The sequence below is a fragment of the Aquarana catesbeiana genome, linkage group LG06 (assembly GCF_042186555.1).
Source record: "Aquarana catesbeiana isolate 2022-GZ linkage group LG06, ASM4218655v1, whole genome shotgun sequence".
NCBI classification, from domain to species: Eukaryota; Metazoa; Chordata; class Amphibia; order Anura; family Ranidae; genus Aquarana; species Aquarana catesbeiana.
This window is the reverse complement of record NC_133329.1, coordinates 133,154,729-133,171,575: the sequence shown is the minus strand read 5'-3', so window position 1 is coordinate 133,171,575 and position 16,847 is coordinate 133,154,729. Positions and strand designations below refer to the sequence as shown.

The 16,847-nt window shown below is 42.6% G+C and overlaps 1 protein-coding gene across 6 annotated transcripts in view; it reads left to right on the top strand.

Moving 5' to 3' along the window:
- SUN1 (Sad1 and UNC84 domain containing 1) overlaps positions 1-16,847 on the top strand; it is a 135,800-nt gene that overhangs the window by 69,843 nt on the left and 49,110 nt on the right. For all 6 annotated transcript variants that reach the window (XM_073636841.1, XM_073636842.1, XM_073636844.1 and 3 more), the window contains 4 exons: positions 1,314-1,412; positions 1,766-1,859; positions 4,510-4,568; positions 15,555-15,700. In XM_073636841.1, coding sequence (XP_073492942.1) covers positions 1,314-1,412; positions 1,766-1,859; positions 4,510-4,568; positions 15,555-15,700 — 398 coding nt within the window. The remainder of the gene's footprint in view (positions 1-1,313; positions 1,413-1,765; positions 1,860-4,509; positions 4,569-15,554; positions 15,701-16,847) is intronic.

Sequence of the window (16,847 nt, the reverse complement as noted above, 5' to 3'; positions counted from 1 at the left end):
TCCAATGCTAATCTCATAATGGCTGAAGTCCATTTTTGAAGAGTGCAGAATATAGTCTGCCATTGCTCATTACCTTCTGAAAATACTAGTTGCCTGACTATCTCTGGCTACAATACTTTAAAGTGGAGCTTCCCTCAAAAGGGGAAGTTCCGTTTTACACACTTTTCACACGACAGCAAGAATGCGTCGTATTTTTTTTTTTATTCGGTTCCAGCGAGAGATCGCTTCTCATCAGCTGTGAATTAACACATTACCTACTTGTTAGTAGGATCATACACACAGGCAGGTCCAGAATTAGAATATATAGAACAGGATACCCACGTGTTAACACCACCAGCATTATTCTAAAAATCCAGTCTCTGTCTAACAGTAGCACTTATAATTTTATCTGGTAACTCTAGCTGAGTCCCATCTTTAAATTACCCCAAAGCAAATCTCTAAGTTTAATGACCCTAGGCATGTGAAAGCCTGATAAACAGCACACAAGGAGCATGAGGCTGTGGTGGGAGATTTTCTAAGATTGATGCTGATTTAAATGGGGCTGATATTGCTCCTCCCCTCTTACAAGTCCTACTCAAATCCTATCCTCATATTGCTCTTCTCACCACCTTTTTATTTATTTCTTTTTTTTTTTTGTGTGTGTGTGCATTCCCCTGCACTGCATTTAGAGCAGCCCACCATTTTGAAAATTGTGCTGCACCAAAATGCAGGCCCATGCATTTATGCATGCGCAAACACACATGCATTAGCAAGATGCGTGGGGTGCCACTTAGGATCAATGGCACCACTGTGCATCTGTAAGAGAGCAGAGCAGTTTTGTGCATTGTGGGAAAATGTGTGATTCTGTGTGCACTCCTGCAATGCAACAAGTGTGGAGAAAGCCTGAATATATTCCACTATATAGTAGGTTGTCTTCCTTTCATAATTTGATATCTGCTATGTCCTTTGTGCCAATGAAACCTTCTCTTCTAAATTAAAAAAAAAAAATCTTAATCTTAAAACACACTCATGAGAAGTAATTGGTCCAGCTTTTGCAGTGAATCGGGCAGGAGTAAAATTACATTCAGCAGCTTTGTCTGGTCTCAGAGTAGGGTGCACACAATACAATATATATAGTAAGTCTGCTGGATTGTATGACTAAACATATACAATAAGCAGGAGAACAGGAGCAAACATGAATGCCAAAATATTAAACTACTTTTGCTTTGATCATTTCTCTAACTCTGTAGTTGATCTGACTTCTTTTTTTTTTTTTTTTTTGTCTATTGCCATTAGTTAAAGCATTCCAAAGACACCTCTCTTCTATATTTTAGGTTATTACTTAATGCAAGCTGCGCGCAGTACTGGAGCTGCTGGATGGTTTGTATCCAGGAAGGTGTTGTCGTTTCTTTGGTTGGCCATTGTATCACCAGGTTATTATTTTTATTTTGCACATTGGAATGGACACAGCATTCATTCACTTTCTTGCTTTATTGCTGGAGAATATCTTTAGTTTTTATTTTACATTCCATTTCTCATTTTTTTGTGCATGTGGGTAATGGGTTATATGTCTGATCATGTCTGCATGGGGTAATTGAACAGCATGGCTTTTTCATCTTTACTATTACTGTACCCACCATTGTATCTCAGTATAATGCATATACTATCATTTCAGATCATTTTGGTTAAAGCTTTTGTTTGGCGCACAGAGTATTCCATCTGCACGAGCTCCTGGCTTTCTCTCCTGTGTTTGTAGTGTGTCTAATCATTCCCCTTCATCTTACAGGAAAGGCTGCATCTGGAATATTTTGGTGGCTGGGCACAGGCTGGTACCAGCTTACTACACTCGTCTCCTTGCTTAATGTATTTCTTCTGACTAGGTCAGTGTCTTAATATTAAAACTGACTAATTGCGTTCTTGGGAAATTCCGATCTCATGTCTCTGAAGAAAGACAGACATATTTTTGGCCTTTAGCTAGTAAGAAATCTCCCTTTTTATATTCTGCCATGCTCAGCTATGGTTTTGAGGCTACAGTCACACCTGAGTAGTTTTCTAGCGTATTTTGATGCATTTGAATGTGCAATTTGCGTGGTTTTTATACAGTTGTTGTTGGTTTTTTTTTTGTTTTTTATCAATAGAGAAAACCATAATCTATTGCTAGGTATTTCAGCTTTTTTAGCTTTTCCATTAGCTTTTATTGTTTGTGGTTTTTTTTTTTTTTTTTTTTTTGTTAGTTTCGAATTAGGGGTTTAGGGTTATTTTATTTTTGTTGGGGTGTTACAACTAATAATGAATACATGTAAAATACACAAAAATCGTAGATAAGTAATTCAATAAATGAATACCATGTAATAAATAACACTTAAAGCGGTTGTATACCTGCACAAAAAAAAAACCTGCACCGCATACTAACTCATTATGAAATGCCTTTGATCGAGGAGTCGGCATCGGATCCTGGTCACCGCCGGGGGAGCTGACATTTTCCCTTCGGCGTGTCTTCTGGCTTTGCGGCTTCGGCGATGTGAGTGGCCGGAGTCGCAATGATGTCACACATGTACGCGGGGGCCTTCTTTCTGGCAAGGTCCGGCAGCATCCGTCGGACCTCCAGCGCGCATGCGCCGCTGACGTCAGCGGCTGCATGCAAGGTAAATATCTCCTAAACCATACAGGTTTAGTAGATATTCATTTTACCTACAGGTAAGCCTTATTTATATGCTTACCTGTAGGTAAAAATAGGGTATACAGCACCTTTTAACCTTAACCCTTAACCCATAAAAAAATAAAATAAAAAAAAAAACACCCTAATCCTAACACAAAATAAATACATTTATTAATGAAACAAATTATAAAAAAAATATATAATTTTTGTGTTTTGGTGTTTACTATATTAATAATTTTTTTATATTTACTATTTTTTTAAATCGTGCAAGAATGTGCCAATGGCGCATTTCGATTCATTCTATGGGAATAAAAATGTGCAATTCTGTCCAATGCATCTACAAAAAAAGGTGTTTGGCTGCAGGCGACTTGGAGTGGAGATGTGAACAGACTCCATGGAAAAATAATTGATTTTTTTTTTTTTTTTTTTTTTTCCTCCAGCATTTTGGAGCTTCGCATTTCAAGCTAAGAAATGCTGAGGTGTGACTGGGGCCTGAAAGTAACAATATGATTTGATACAGTGGGGGAACAAAAATGATTTAGGCAGTTATGGGCTGATTTTTATAAAGCAGTGGTATAGCCTTCTCACTGCTGGTTCAGACCCCTTTTACACTGAGCCGCCCCAGGTGTCAGCAGTAAAGCGGCACTATTTTTAGCGGCGCTATTCGGGTAAATTTGCCTGCAGCGGCGTTTTGCAGGCGATATTCACCGCTCCTCCACCGCTGCAAATAAGCTGCTGGCAGGACTTTTTGTGACGCCCTGCCAGCGCAGTTTGCAGTTGAGGCTTTTTTCAGGCACTTTACAGGCACTATTTTTAGCGCTGTAGCACCTGAAAAACGCCTCCTTTGTGAAAGGGGTCTCAGAGAAAAAACTGAGAAAAGGACTGATTACTTCTAGATTTACTTGGCCCTCTTTCCAGGTGTTGGATTCTAAGACCTCTTTCACAATGGAGGCGTTTTTCAGGCGCTTTAGCGCTAAAAATAGCGCCTGAAAAATGCCTCATCTGCGATCCCAGTGTGAAAGCCCAAGTGCTTTCATACTGGGGCACTGCGCTGGCAGGACATCAAAAGTCCTGCTCCTAAAGCGACCCTGTCCATTGAATTTAATGGGCAGTCCTGCCAAAGTATCTCGGCAGCGGCACTCTGCGGGTGCTTATAATCCTTTATTCGGCCACTAGTGTGGGTTAAAAGCACCCCGCTAGCGTCCGAAAAGCGCCGCTAAAACTACAGTAAAGCGCCGCTAAAACTAGCGTCACTTTACCGCCGACGGCCCCATGCTGTCAGTGTGAAAGGGCTCTAATTGATATTGCATAGCCAGCTTTAGAGTATTAAAGCTGAGAGGCGAGCCCGGTCACATGACCTGTCAGTCATATGACTGTCCTCCAATTATGGAGCTCTCTACTGCTTAATTAATAAAAGCACTCTATGAATTGAGGACAGGAAAATGAATGAACGGTTTTCCTCCGTTCATAGAGCGCTTTTCATTGTGGGAAGCAATACTACAGCTTTTATGAGTAGAACATTTGGGTAGGCTTAGTCGGCACTTTTGACAAGTGCCTGTAACGGATCCAGTGGCTTTAATTAACCCCTGCAGCACTGGAAGATCCCAGCTGCAGGGGAATATGGGGGGGGCGCAAGCAGAGGACAGAAGATTTCAGCAAACGGCCTAAATGATAGAGGGTTAAATACAGGCAGAATGAGGCATTTATGCAATCATGTATCTGGGCTAAGGAACATAAGTGTTGATGCCTGTAAAAAATTGAGATGTATTTAGCACTGAAAACCTACTGGGTTGAATCTACACTTCTTATAAGGCAACAAAGCTACAACAGACACTTCACAATTGATTGGTTTTCATATGTTATCTTTGCAGATGCCTTCCAAAAGCTTTCAGATTGTTACTCCTCTTGATCCCCTTACTGCTGCTATTGGGTGAGTGTACTCGTATTACAGCTGTAAGTAGAAAGTACCGCGAGTAGTACAATATTAAAGTGATTTTAAAGTCAAGTTTTGTTTTTTTGTTTTTTGTCTTTTTTTGTTTGTTTTTTTTCTTTTTTGTTTTCACTTACCTGCTCTGTGCAATGGAATTGCACAGAGCAGCCCCAATCCTCCTCTGGTACCTCGCCTGGAGCTACTAGCTCTACCCTCCTGCCAAGTGCCTCCAGAGTAAACAGCTTGCTGTGGGGGAACCCAAGCAGGCTCACTTCCGAGCTGCTACTGAGTGTCCATTCAGACATGAAACTGCAGCTCGGCCCTGCCCCCTCTCTTCTCATTGGCTCAGTAAAAATCAGTAAGTTGCCTGCCCATACCTCTGATATGCAGATTTGCAGTTTATTGAAAACAGTCAGCCGCAATGGCCGACAGTACTAGTAGTCTAATTTAAAAAAACTGAGAATGAATGATGCGGCCGTATGGGTGAAGCCACTGGTCCAAATCATTGGTGGAGGGGGGATTATGGCGTGGGGTTGTTTTTCAGGGGTTGGCCCCGGCCCCATAGTTCCAGTGAAGGGAACTCTTAAGGCGTCGGCATGCCAAGACATTTTGGACAATTTCATGCTCCCAACTTTGTGGGAACAGTTTGGGGATGGTCCCTTCCTGCCAACATGACTGCGCACTGCACAACGCAAGGTCCATAAAGACATGGTTGAGGGAGTTTGGGGTGGAGGAACTTAACTGGTCTGCCGAGTCCTGACCTCAACTTCATAGAACACCTTTGGGATGAATTAGAGTGGAGACTGAGAGCCAGGCCTTCTATTCCAACATCAGTGTCTGACCTCACAAATGCGCTTCTGGAAGAATGGTTAAACATTTCCATAGACACTCCTAAACCTTGTGGACAGCCTTCCCAGAAGAGTTGAAGCTGTTCTAACTGCAAAGGGTGGGCCAACGCTCAATATTTTGAACCCTATGGATTAAACCTGGAATGCCATTACCTAGTTGCTGCCCGCCCACTGTCAAATGAGGGCGGGGCAGTGTTGCTCTCCTTCTGGAAAGAAGAAAGAAATTGCTGCACGTCCAGAACTCCCGATTTCCTTTTATTATTCACAAGGATTAAGCACAAGATGTATGAGCAGGGGAAGGGGAGGAGTTCTGGTATGTAGCAGGCTCACTCTGAGCACCTGTACCCTGTCTCCACCCAACCATCCATCCAGCTGAAGTGTCAGCAGTGCCGTAGGTATGGAGGAGTAAGGCACTGGGAAGTCTGAATGGCTCTTTGCAGGGGATAGCTGCCTGATCTGTCTGTCGGCACGGCGCCTCCCCACGGCTTCCCACCTGCTTTCTGCCCCGCTGCACTGAGAGGAACGGAGGAGCTGTGGACTCCTGGAGATCTGAGGAGGACAATCCATTGCAGGAACTGGCAGCACAGTACCTCTCGTATGAAGGAAAACCGAGGGCATGGGACGCAGGTACAGACCCATAAAGGACATGGATGCTGGGCGGCTGCCCCCCCTTCACCTCCCCATCGGCTGAGAGGATGCGGTAATGTAAAAGCTGAAATACAAATAACATACTGAGCGTCTGTCTGCTTAAAACTGCATGGAAAAATAACTGACATCTGATTGTAGATGGGGTAGAGTGTGATTATTGTCCTCCGTAAGGAGTGAGGGAAAAAAAAGAAAAGGGAGAAAGAATAGAAGAGAAAATGGGTGGAGGGGGGTGGGGGGGGGGGCAACTGGAGAGCTGTTTCCCCTTAGAAGGTATGGCGACCAAACAACATCAATATAGATGCCGTTGGACCCATACACGGAACAAATATGGAATTTGTTCACCTCCTAACAGAGAGGAGTACTGGGAGGGGGTGGGGGGTGTGGTGTGTGGTGTTTTTTTTTTTTTGTTTTTTTTTTTTTTTTTTCCTTCGTCTCCCTCTCCCTCTCCCTCTCCCTTCTCTTTTTCCCCTCTACCTACCTCTCTCCTGGTGGGGACACTTGGATCCCCGCGGGGGGGAAGGGGAGGTAGCCATTTCCAATATGAACTATGACTACACTGAATTTAGTAACATATAATGTGAGAGGCTTAAGTACCCCAAGGAAAAAGTTTATAGTAAATAAGGAACTACAGTATTATGGGGCAAATGTGGCTTGCCTTCAGGAGACACATATCTCACATTCCTCGGGGAGTAGGCTATCTTCACGGCTCTTCCCAACATGGTTCTATGGGGACTCAACATCAAGTTACTCACGGGAGGTGGCAATAGGTTTTGACAGGAATACACTGTTTGTAATAAGGGAGCAGTTGGCTGACCCAGACGGGAGATTTCTTTTCATAAAGGGGAAACTGTTTAACATGGAGTGTACTCTGGCAAATATCTATTCTCCAAATAGTGACCCAGATAGGGTTTTGAGGAAAACCTTGAGAAAGCTGTCAGAATTTAAGGAGGGGAAACTGATAGTCGCAGGAGATCTCAATATGTGCATAGACCCACGGGTAGATACCATGAGAAGCCTTCCCCGATTGTCAGCTTCGAGACAGAATAGGATAAGGAAGCTACTATTAGAACATCACTTTGTGAATGTCTGGAGAATTAGACATCCAGAGGCCCGTGACTACACATTCTATTCATCAGTACATGGGTCATTCTCTAGAATAGACTATGTACTGATAGAGCATCAACTGCTTCCCTCACTCAAAGAAACTGAAATAAAAAACATCTCTTTTTCCGACCATGCCCCAGTAATAGTACGACTGGAGGTAACATCAGGCCCTCCCAAGGGTAGGATGTGGAAATGATTCCTTGATCCAAGACTCTGAGGTGAATAGGCGAATAGAACAGGAGTTGGAGGAATTTTTTCTTATAAACGACACATCAGAAATCTCTAAGGGCACCCTGTGGGAGACCCACAAAGTCTATATAAGGGGTATTCTAATAAGCATTGGGGCAAGGGAAATAAAGGAAAAGGAAAAAAAAAAAGATCAATAATCTCCATAAAGAGATGTATGAATTAAAATAGACAAGAACCAAGGGCATCCCAGAGAGGGTAGAACTTAAGAACAAAAAAGAACTGGCAGTACTAATAGAGCAGGAGAAGAAACGGGCCTTTCATATAGTGGATAAAGAGAAACACCAGTGGGGTAATAAACCTGGGAAATGGTTAACGAGGGCAGTAAAGGAGAAAAAAAAACTCATCTTTTATAGCTAAAATCCAAAATATGAAAGGGGAAATAGTGCATTCATCTCCTGAAATAGCAGGGGTTTTCCATTATTATTATTATAGTCAGCTGTATAATGAGACAGACAGAAGAAAACAGAGGGAGTAAGGAAGGAATCCTAAAGTACCTGCAGGGGCTTGACCTTCCAGCGGTCCCTGAAGAGGAATTGGAGCTGCTAGATGCCCCAATAACACAGGAAGAAGTCCTAAGAGCAATTAAGGATATGGCAACGGGGAAGAGTCCTGGCCCCGATGGGTATTCTATTACGTACTATAAGAGGTTCCAAAAGCTACTGGCCCCTAAACTATGTGATTACTTGAAGGGGAAAATCTTCCGGAAGAGGCATTGATGGCCTATATTACTCTGATTTTAAGAGGGCAAGGACCCAATGGAACCAGAGAGCTAAAGACAGGGTTTTTTTCCAGGGGGAACTTGGTAGAACTCAGTTCCACCACCTCTGGCTCAGACCCTTTGGTGCCTACTCACCACAATTACTTGTAAACACAGAAGTCTAGTCTCTGTACTCTGTATGTAATGCAAATCTGGTATTTAATGCCCCTGTAAGACCCTCCTACTGTTTTTGCGAAATTTGACTGAACACACCCACTATTTGATGTGATTTGGAGGGTGTGTGTAGGGGGAGGGGTTTTGTGGGGCCGTGGTTAAGTTCCAGCACCTATTGTTCGAGGGAAAAAAAGCTCTGGCTATAGACCAATATCATTGCTAAACACCGACCTAAAGATCTTTGCAAAAATAATAGTGGGAAGATTAAAACCACTTAGACACAGACACATAGCGGAGGAGAGCAAAAAAAAATCCCAAGAAATTCTTTAAGTATGTAAACAGTAAAAAAGGAGGACAGACCATATTGGCCCCATAAAGAACGAGGAAGGACATCCGGTTACAAAGGATGGGGAGATGGCAAAGGTATTGAATTTATTCTTCTCCTCAGTCTTCACGAGTGAATCGGGGGGCTTCAGTAACCAAAACTGCAGTGTTTATCCTCATGACACAACACAGGAAGCACCTCCATGGTTAACAGGGGACGGAATTAAAATTAGACTTGAGAAACTTAACATTAATAAATCACCGGGACCAGATGGCTTGCATCCGAGGGTACTTAGGGAACTCAGTCAGGTGATTGCCAGACCGTTGTTCCTAATTTTTACAGACAGTCTATTGACTGGAATGGTACCAGCTGATTGGAGAAAAGCCAATGTAGCACCAATATTTAAAAAGGGCCCAAAAAACATCCCTGGGAATTACAGACCAGTTAGCCTAACATCAATAGTATGTAAAATCTTGGAGGGGATGATAAGGGACTATATACAAGATTTTAGTAATAAGAACGATATCATTAGCAGTAATCTGCATGGATTCATGAAGAATCGTTCTTGCCAAACCAATCTATTAACCTTCTATGAGGAGGTGAGTTGCCATCTAGATAAAGGAAGGCCCGTAGACGTGGTGTATCTGGATTTTGCAAAAGCATTTGACACAGTTCCCCATAAACGTTTACTGTACAAAATAAGGTCCATTGGCATGGACCATAGGGCGAGTACCTGGATTGAAAACTGGCTACAAGGGCGTGTTCAGAGGGTGGTGATAAATGGGGAGTACTCAGAATGGTCAGGGGTGGGTAGTGGGGTTCCCCAGGGTTCTGTGCTGGGACCTATTTAATTTGTTTATAAACGATCTGGAGGATGGGATAAACAGTTCAATCTCTGTATTTGCAGACGATACTAAGCTAAGCAGGGCAATAACTTCTCCGCAGGATGTGGAAACCTTGCAAAAAGACCTGAACAAATTAATGGGGTGGGCGACTACATGGCAAATGAGGTTCAATGTAGAATAATGTAAAATAATGCATTTGGGTGGCAAAAATATGAATGCAATCTATACACTGGGGGGAGAACCTCTGGGGGAATCTAGGATGGAAAAGGACCTGGGGGTCCTAGTAGATGATAGGCTCAGCAACGGCATGCAATGCCAAGCTGCTGCTAATAAGGCAAACAAAATATTGCCATGTATTAAAAGGGGGATCAACTCCAGCGATAAAACGATAATTCTCCCGCTCTACAAGACTCTGGTCCGGCCGCACCTGGAGTATGCTGTCCAGTTCTGGGCACCAGTCCTCAGGAAGGATGTACTGGAAATGGAGCGAGTACAAAGAAGGGCAACAAAGCTAATAAAGGGTCTGGAGGATATTAGTTATGAGGAAAGGTTGCGAGCGTTGAACTTATTCTCTCTGGAGAAGAGACGCTTGAGAGGGGATATGATTTCAATTTACAAATACTGTACTGGTGACCCCACAATAGGGATAAAACTTTTTCACAGAAGAGAGTTTAATAAGACTCGGGGCCACTCATTACAATTAGAAGAAAAGAGGTTTAACCTTAAACTACGTAGAGGGTTCTTTACTGTAAGAGCGGTAAGGATGTGGAATTCCCTTCCACAGGCGGTGGTCTCAGCGGGGAGCATTGATAGCTTCAAGAAACTACTAGATAATCACCTGAATGACCGCAACATACAGGGATATGTAAGGTAATACTGACACATAATCACACACATAGGTTGGACTTGATGGACGTGTGTCTTTTTTCAACCTCACCTACTATGTAACTATGTAACTTCTGCCTCGATGGGTTCACAGTGATCAGGTGGGGTTTGTAACAGGGAGGGAAGGGAAAGACAACAGTCTTAAATCCCTGTGCCTGATACATGAGGCTAGAGAGAGTGGGGACCCGGTCATACTACTGTCGATAGATGCCGAAAAGGCCTTCGACAGAGTCGACCTGGGCTTCATGATGTGAACACTGAGGCATTTGGGAATAAAGGAAAGGATGACGCGATGGATATCCGCATTTTACTATCACCCAACAGCTAAAATAAAAATAAATGGAAGTCTCTCTCCCTCCCTGAAACTGTTTAACAGTACAAGACAGGGGTGCCCCCTTTCACCAATGCTATTTGTACTGGCATTGGAACCCCTGTTAGCCGCAATCCGGGAAAATACCAACATAAGAGGAGCAAGAGTAGGTGATAAGGAATATAAGGTAGCTGCATACGCAGATGATATACTATTTTATATCACAAATCCCAGGACAACAATACCAATCCTAATAAAGGAACTAAGTAGATACGGGAAGATGACAAATTTTAAAATAAATACATCAAAGTCAGAGATTCTAAACATAACTACGTCAAAAGAAGAACAGCAGGCAATTCAACCTACATTTCCCTTCGTTTGGTGTAGAGAAGAGCTTGGCTATTTAGGCGTAAAACTTACAGCATCATTGTCAACTCTCTATGCGGCTAACTATATCCCAATACTGAATAAGGTCAAAGACCAACTAAACTATTTGAGACACAAACCCCTCTCGTGGTTAGGGAGGATCAATGCGTTAAAAATGTTCATCCTGCCAAAATTAACATACATATTCCAAATGATCCCAATAAGAGTCGCACAAGATTTTTTCGCGAAATTAAGAACTCTAGTGATAAAATATATATGGAGGCACAAACACCCTAGAATCTCATATGCAACACTTGTAAAGGGGAAACAATTAGGGGGATTATCAGCACTGGATTTTAAAAAATATTATCAGGCAATTATTATCTCACGGATAACAGGTTGGATACATGATAAAGACTGGAAAGGGTGGGTGAATATTGAAAAAGCCCAAAGCAAAGTAGACTTAGGGAAAAGGGGTATGGATCCCACATCAATATTGCGAATTATCAAATAGCACAAATCCACTAAAAAAAAAAACACTTTTAGGATATGGGATGGTTTGAGTAGATTATATCACTGGCAATATAACTCCCCTTTTAATTTCTTTACTAGACACAAATTATTTTAAACCTGGGAAAGATGAGCACATGTATTTTATTAGATGGGCAAAGAAGGATAACATAACTTTACAAGATGTAATGATGGGAAATAGATTATGCACTTTCTCTAAATTACCACAAAAATGGGGAAACAGACCACTAGATAGATGGAGATATGCACAAATACTGCACTTTTCACAGACACTCCCCCAGCCACTACGGGGAAGAGGTAATATAAGGCCTATGGAGAGGCTACTCTCTTCCCCGGGGTGCTTGGGCCAGAGTATATATAAAATATTGGTAGAAGAAACAGAACCTAAATACCCACCCTATTTGGGGAAATGGGAAGAGGAAATAGGTGACCTACGGGATGAGGAACATAGGTGTAAGATTCTTAGGGTAGCGTGCTCTACCTCTAGGGATATTAAGACAATAGAAATGTGTTATAAACTGATGGCGAGATGGTATGTTGTCCCACAAATAGTACAGAAGTATAGTGTAGAGACCTCACCAACATGCTGGAGGGGATGTGGCGCCCTGTGGACCTTTGCACACCTATGGTGGAACTTTTTGAAGATCCAGACTTATTGGGAAAGTATCATAGATAACATTTACCAAATAACAGGAGAGCATGTTCGGAAAGAGCCGTGGATATGTCTGTTCCATGATACGGATAAAACAGTAGCTCAATACAAGAATACCTTGGTACCCCACCACCTGAATGCAGCCAAAAGCCTGATCCCAAGAGTGTGGAGAACTCCTGATCCCCCCTCAATGAAAGAATGGATAGTAAAAATAGGTTGAGATCCATAGAAGAAACAATACATAGAAGTGAAGACTCCATGGAAACATATAACAGTGTATGGTAGAGGTGACTAGAGTTTAAAAAATCATAAGAATATATGATGATGGTGGAGTGTTAAGAGGAGTCATGAAGGTGGATGCGTGGGGGGGGGGGGGGGGTGGTCATGGGATTTAATTATCTACTAAACTTTGAAATTTTCTTTTCAGGTTATGTGATGAGGGATGGTATGTCTAATATAGATTAATGTATTGAAAACGTAAGGAGGAGATACCAACTTTTGTAAAAATGTAATAATTAACAAGGCTGTTTAACCTGAATAACCTATACCAATAAAAAGAGAATATACAAAAAGCACAAGATGTATGTGTACTCGTCTACGTGACCATATGTTGGTGTATTTGGTGTTATCCTTGTGAATAATAAAAGGCAATTGGGAGTTCTGACGTGCAGCCACTTCTTTCCTTCTTTCCAAGTTTTCCATGGAGGAGGGCTGGGGCTGGCACCCCATGAGACTTCCCAGCTAGTCTCTTATCGTACACCTGGAGCAGCAGTTCTTTTTCTTGTATACTGGCTCTCGTTCTGGGATGACTGCATCCCAGAACGGCCACTCTCGTGCAATCGGGGCCGAGCCGTGTTGCTAGGACACAGCTCGACCCCGATCTCTGTAAAGAGCTGCGTCAGCGGCTCGTTAACCATGTGATTAGTTGTGTCCAATCACAGCCAGTCACGTATAAACACGGTGATGCCGGTAATTGGCGCTCCTCGCCTCACACTGAGTGTGTGGCGAGGAGAGCCGATCAGCGGCATTTCCACGCAGGGGGACATCTACACGTGTAATCGGAGCACTGATAATCAGTGTACTGATTACAATATAGTGCCAACAATCAGTGCCCATTAGCGATGCCAGTCAGTGCCGCTTATCAGTGCTGTTGATCAATGCCCATCAGTGACACCTAATCGGTGCCCACCAGTTCAGCCTATCAGTGCCTCCTCATCAATGCACATCAGTAAAGGAGAAATTACGTTTCTGTCAGTAAATTTTGTAACCAAGTAAAAAAAAAAATTTCAAAAATGTAGTAAGATACCACCAAAAGAAAGCTCTATTTGTATGAAGAAAAATCTGTTTGGGTACAGTGTAGCATGACCGCGCAATTGTCATTCACAGTGCAACGGTGCTGAAAGCAGAAAAATAGCTTGGGCATGAAGGGGGTGTCCCAATACTTTTGACAATATAGTGTGATATCTATCTCTCTATCTATAAGAAAAGATGGTTTTGGCAAATTAATTTTCTAGTGTCTGTAGAAGTGTCCATAAGGCCGTTAACAGCTGCCCAGATCACTTCTGTCAGAAAGAGCATAGCCAGCCAAGCAAATTCAGGGCTGTTGCTCTCGGGTATGGAGAAACCTGTAACTCTTTAACGGTGCTGGGCCATGTTGATTACTACTTAGATTATGCTGCCACATTCAGGTGAATGGACACTGGCCAAAAAAAAACGCATAACCCCTTCCAACTCAGTCAAGCCTTAGTCCTGTGTCTAGTCTCTGAATGTGATGATGCTACACTATGCCCCCGTTCCCATTGGAGCAACTTGTCATGTGATTTGACAGGTCAAACCACATGACAAGTCACACTTTAATGCCGACAATTGCACTGTTCAAATCAGTGCGACGGAGACATTGTGGTGCTGCACCGATTTGAAACAGTAGTTCCTGCACTATTTTTGGTGATTTTGGGTGTGACTTGCATAGACATCTGTGCATGAAGCCTCACAGATGTCTTCCAAGTCATACCTCATGTTGCACAGACGTGGTTTTAAAATCATGCAATTTCAGATGAAGTGGCATGATTTTAAAGCCGTCTAATATGAATGGGGGCTCAGTCTCTTGATCATGTACTTTTTGGGACTTCATCTGTACATCACTAGTCTGTTCCTTATACCACTGCCAGGGTAGAGGTGGGCTCCTTCTGGATCGGTCACTATGGCCAGTACCCAGACCCCACATGCAAGAGTGGTTATGGCTTTTAATGTCTGCTGCTTGGCGCTGGATCCTGTGAGCAGTGTCCCTCATAATCTCACTAGCAAGGTGCTCAACAGGTCGTGTCGTCCCCCCCCCCCCCCCCCCGTCGCCAAAGAGTATATATTGAAGGCCCTGCTATTATGAGGTGTGAAGCCTGAATTAGGGTTGTCGGGGCACTGGCAGAAATGTTGTTTTGTTTTTTTTTTTTTTATGGGGTGATATACAGGCTGTGGCAATGTTTAAAACTGCAGTCCAGTACTGCCCCATATAACCACTGGCTGGATTAAAGATATAAGCTGCCTACAAATTGCCCAGATGCCCCATTGGGATAAGTCTAGTAGAGTTTTGTGACAATACCAATCATCGTGGGTACCAAATAGAATCCACCTAGAGTCCTGGTGCCATTTAATCAACCATCCCAAAAAAACACACTTATGTACTGTGTCAGAATATAAATATATATACACTGTCCCTATACCTACTGATATCATCTGAGCCTCTAAAAGTTCCTAAGCAAATACAAGCTTTGTCAACGCTGGAACTTTGCATAAGCTTAGGCAAGCTGCCCCCTCCCCAGTGATAGCTCTAAGCACAGTGCTGTGAAGACGATTAACCTATTACCTTGCCCATCTCCCAGTGTATACCACTATATAACATGCATCAATAGTACTCCATACTTCTAAATGCACTGTATGGCTAATGACAGCATTTTATCATAGCAATGCCCACAATAAGTTATTTAACTTATTGTGGGCATTGCTATGATACATATAGAATCATCCTCATGTTGCCATATTGCATTGAATTTTACACAAATTACGGCATTCAATTACAGTATGACTTGTCACAATTATTTTTTTTTTTTTTACACCATTTTTCTTTTTCCAATGACAGTGGAGTTACCCTTTACATTATCCAGTTGTCCCTGTACAGGCAAGGTACCTGTTCCAGTAAAATGGCTGTGGGGAGATGCAGTATTCATTTTTAAACCTTCATAAAGCACAATATTTTGTGTTATTGGATTCAGTCAGGCAGCTCTCAATTTGAACTTGTTTGTTGGTGTGTGACCACTGGAGCAGGATTTTGATGGTTACATGTGTTTATTTTGTGCAGGTCTCTGGTGGTGGGGCTTTGATACCTTGCTTGCCATGCTGCCAGCACTCAGGGGATTTACGTCATATTCAACACAAACAACCGAAGATCCTATTCCCAGCCTGAAGCCAATGTCAGATATACATGTATCTGACCATGACAAGAAGGTAATATTTCATCTCTTGTGGCAAAGCAGATGAAACGATAATGGATCATATTACACCTGTTTTGGTAAAGCCTGCTATTTTGTATAGAAGTTGTGATTTATTTCTCATTAACAGCATTACTAACTAAATTTAGCCCTCGGAGAACAGTGTGCAGTTCGTTGGGGGGGGGGGGGGCTATCCTACGCTAACGTAAAAGATTTACTTAACCTCAAATTGATTGTGGGCCTAGAAGCAGGTAAAATATGTTTAGATCAACCCCCCACAACCACCACCACCATACACAAAGGATCCACTGAACCTTTTTAGTTCTAGACTGATAAGATCATGAAATAATATTTAAAGGAGTTCTAACATTGAACTCTGTAATGTAGAGATAGATATTGTAGGTATACTTTCTCTGTTCACAGTTCTACAGTGTCATAGGTTTACATTGTGCAAAGAGTAAACCTTTTTAGTCTATCCTTTTTGTTTGCTTCAGTTAACATGACTTTAATAGAAAATGCAATTTCTTTATCGTACATCATAGGACACAGGGCCTCAAGTAATTACTTGGTGGGTTATGGGCCTACCTTCAGGTGTTGACACTGGTATAACCAATACAGGAAGTTGACTCCCCTATATAACCCCTCCTGCTACCAGGAGTCCTCAGTTTTTTCGCCAGTGTCTAAGGTGTTGGTCACGAGTGAAGATCTGAGGAGCTCCAGGGAGGGATCCATGCTAGATTTAAAAAACCTCCACAACCAGATCCATCCTTGCCACTGAGGCCATAGGATGGTACTTGGGCCTCGCATTGAAGAATGAGGTTTTGCCTGTAAGCTTCTCTTTGAGAGCTGGACCCTAGGGACCAGGACTCTTTTTGGTTTTTCATATTACCTAAAGTTGTTCCTGAGGGGTGCTATACAGGTCCAAAGGAGCGGAACCCCTATTAAAAGGGCCCCAGTCTTTGAAGGTTTAACTACGCTGCCCGCCGTGATGGGTGAAAGTTGGATCTGTCTGTTAAATCGGCAGTATCCTGCAGCGAGGATAAGGTAAGGGGAGAAGCCTAGGAACTGTAAAAAGTCCACCTATGCCTTTTTCTCCAAAAAAAAAAAATATATATATATAAACTGTATGCCTTAAAATGTCTCATCTAGAGGGAGTATATTAT